The 2305-nt window shown below is 41.0% G+C and overlaps 1 protein-coding gene across 1 annotated transcript; it reads right to left on the bottom strand.

Annotated features, from left to right (window-relative positions):
- Nucleotides 1-1411: 1411 nt before the first annotated feature.
- On the bottom strand, nucleotides 1412-2305 carry SARC_05731 (hypothetical protein; the record flags this gene model as incomplete). The annotated part of the gene is made up of 2 exons (XM_014300409.1): nucleotides 1412-1620; nucleotides 1924-2305. 2 exons carry the CDS (start codon nucleotides 2303-2305, stop codon nucleotides 1412-1414), a joined length of 591 nt encoding a protein of 196 aa, XP_014155884.1.

Here is a 2305-nt window from a genome sequence, read left to right as displayed (position 1 = left end):
TTTCCTATATCAGGGTACCCGAGCCGTCCAGAAGACGCCCTGGAGACATACTATAATATGTCGTATAGGTCCCATTGGAACAACCAAATGGACCCCTTCTGAAACCTTCCTTGACAAGGTCGAAGAATCAGAGATTCCACTCTCTACCCAATTGAACGTTAAGCAGTTCAAAGGCAACACAGGACTTGAAGTCTGTGCACAAGAAATACAATCTACTACTGACACTACTGTTAAGAAGCGTCAATCTCTAGCTAGGACTCTGTTTAATAACATAAAGTCCAAGCCAGAGGTCTTTCATACCCTATTACTAAATGGATTAATGAAAGACAATCGTGAGGCGTATACGCATATAATGCGACTATTTAATAAGTCAGGTGTATCTAACGCACATGAGCGCACTTATGACACTCATGCAAAAGCGGGACAGGAGTCTGGAAACACTACAGACTTAGAGACCACGCAAGTGGATTCTCTACTTTCTACCTTTATTTTGGAGGGGCAATATGATAAAAATATTCTTGCTTGGCTGACGCAAAATCATAAGCTGAGGCACCAGAACGTAGTAGACGCACTTAAAGATACTAAGCGAAATGGGATCGCGCACCTTAAGCTGGCAACTTTTGTTGACAGAGTATATCAGTCATGTACAGACTGTGATCTCAATCAGATCAAGCGCTATGGGTTCGCACCGCTTAAGAGTGTGACTGAAGATGTTCCATGGCGCAGGGTCATCATTGATCTGGTTGACCTGCCCACGTCCGAGCACACAGGCGACCGTCACGTATGCCACTTCTTTGATGTGACGTCACGGTTTAACTTGCTCTATTCATTAAAGGATAAGAATACGCAGACCGTGGCAGAATTATGTTGCCAAGTCTTTGCTGACCACGGGTGGTCAGGTATTATGTGCACTGATAACGGTAGTGAGTTCTGCGATAACGTAATATAAGATTCGGTCTAATAAAGGCGATACTAATGCCTTAGAATAAATAAACGCGTAGGTAAATTCTAAGTATCGTGTAAATATCAAAGTAAATAACCGAAATGAGACTTTTAGTTAAGTTAGGTATGCCTCGTGAAAACAGTAATACTCTGTGGGATTGTGAGACATTTATATCTGAATACTTAAACGTTACCTAGTTGATTCTCCGATCAGCCAACCAGATGTGCTAGTCGGATGAAGGCTAAGTTTTAGATAATGGCAAGTTATTGGTTAAGACAATAACTAAGGACATCAAGAGTATTTTTCTTTTATTGTTTATTTTTTTCTAACGATAGGATTTTATGCGTCTCTCGGATTCGCCTCAGTGAAACATACCATAGTTTCTAATAGAGCGACAACGAAACACTAAATAAAATCCCTTCGGCGGAAACAGTACTGAGAGGATTATATATAGGCAATGTCTCATCCTCATAATCCTATTATCGCTATGTCAGGTACCGATCCCCTTGCCTCAAACTCATCTGGTGCTACTATGCTCGTCAGTGCACTTCTTGAGTAGTCAGTTTTCAGCTGATCATCCCTACTAGTTTGACCATTGGCAGTGAACATACACTCTAAAATCAAAGTGGATGGATCAGCACGATCGTCGAGCCTTTCAATCAGATGGACGGTTAAACCTGCAAGCGCACACAAATAAGGATCCATGCTGCCTAGTACTACCTGCCTTGATACTTGCTTTTTATTGTTTACATTTTTGCTCCGCACGACCTCTATATATAAGCATTTTTGATATATTTCTATATATTTCAAATCCCCGTACTTTAAATTACACGCATCATCGACCCTGCCCACAAGTTGAAACGTCCACGGCCACAATTCGTGTACAGTTGAATTCCAGAAGCTGGCATGTTCAAGATTGATTTTCAATATGCTCATATACTCATTATACTCAAGTGGTCTCTTCTCTGATCTTGGCTTACCTTCGCCACGAAGCTCCCAAGGTGCAACTTGTTTGATCATATTGTTCAGCGCCAGTGATATAGTTGGGTTACCCTTCTCATCTACTAAGTCCCACTCATTATTTCGTCGCATGTACCATGATATCGCCTTCTTATCGAAGAGAATACCGTTAGCCCTTTTCAAAGTAGGCCTATCGTCTGGTCCAGGAATCTGGATACCATATGCAAGTTCATTGAAATATCGACAGAGATCGTCTGACTGAATAGCCAAAAGTATTTCTCTCAAGTTGTCATTATTTGCTTTCAAATTAGTATGTTGATCAAAGTCGTAGTTAGGTCTAAACCAATTTAAGAATTTACGAGTGATTGTGTTGTACACTACCAGATTCTCTGGAATAGGCAT

Source organism: Sphaeroforma arctica, assembly GCF_001186125.1.
Source record: "Sphaeroforma arctica JP610 unplaced genomic scaffold supercont1.377, whole genome shotgun sequence".
NCBI classification, from domain to species: Eukaryota; class Ichthyosporea; order Ichthyophonida; genus Sphaeroforma; species Sphaeroforma arctica.
This window is presented reverse-complemented; position numbering and strand designations above follow the sequence as displayed.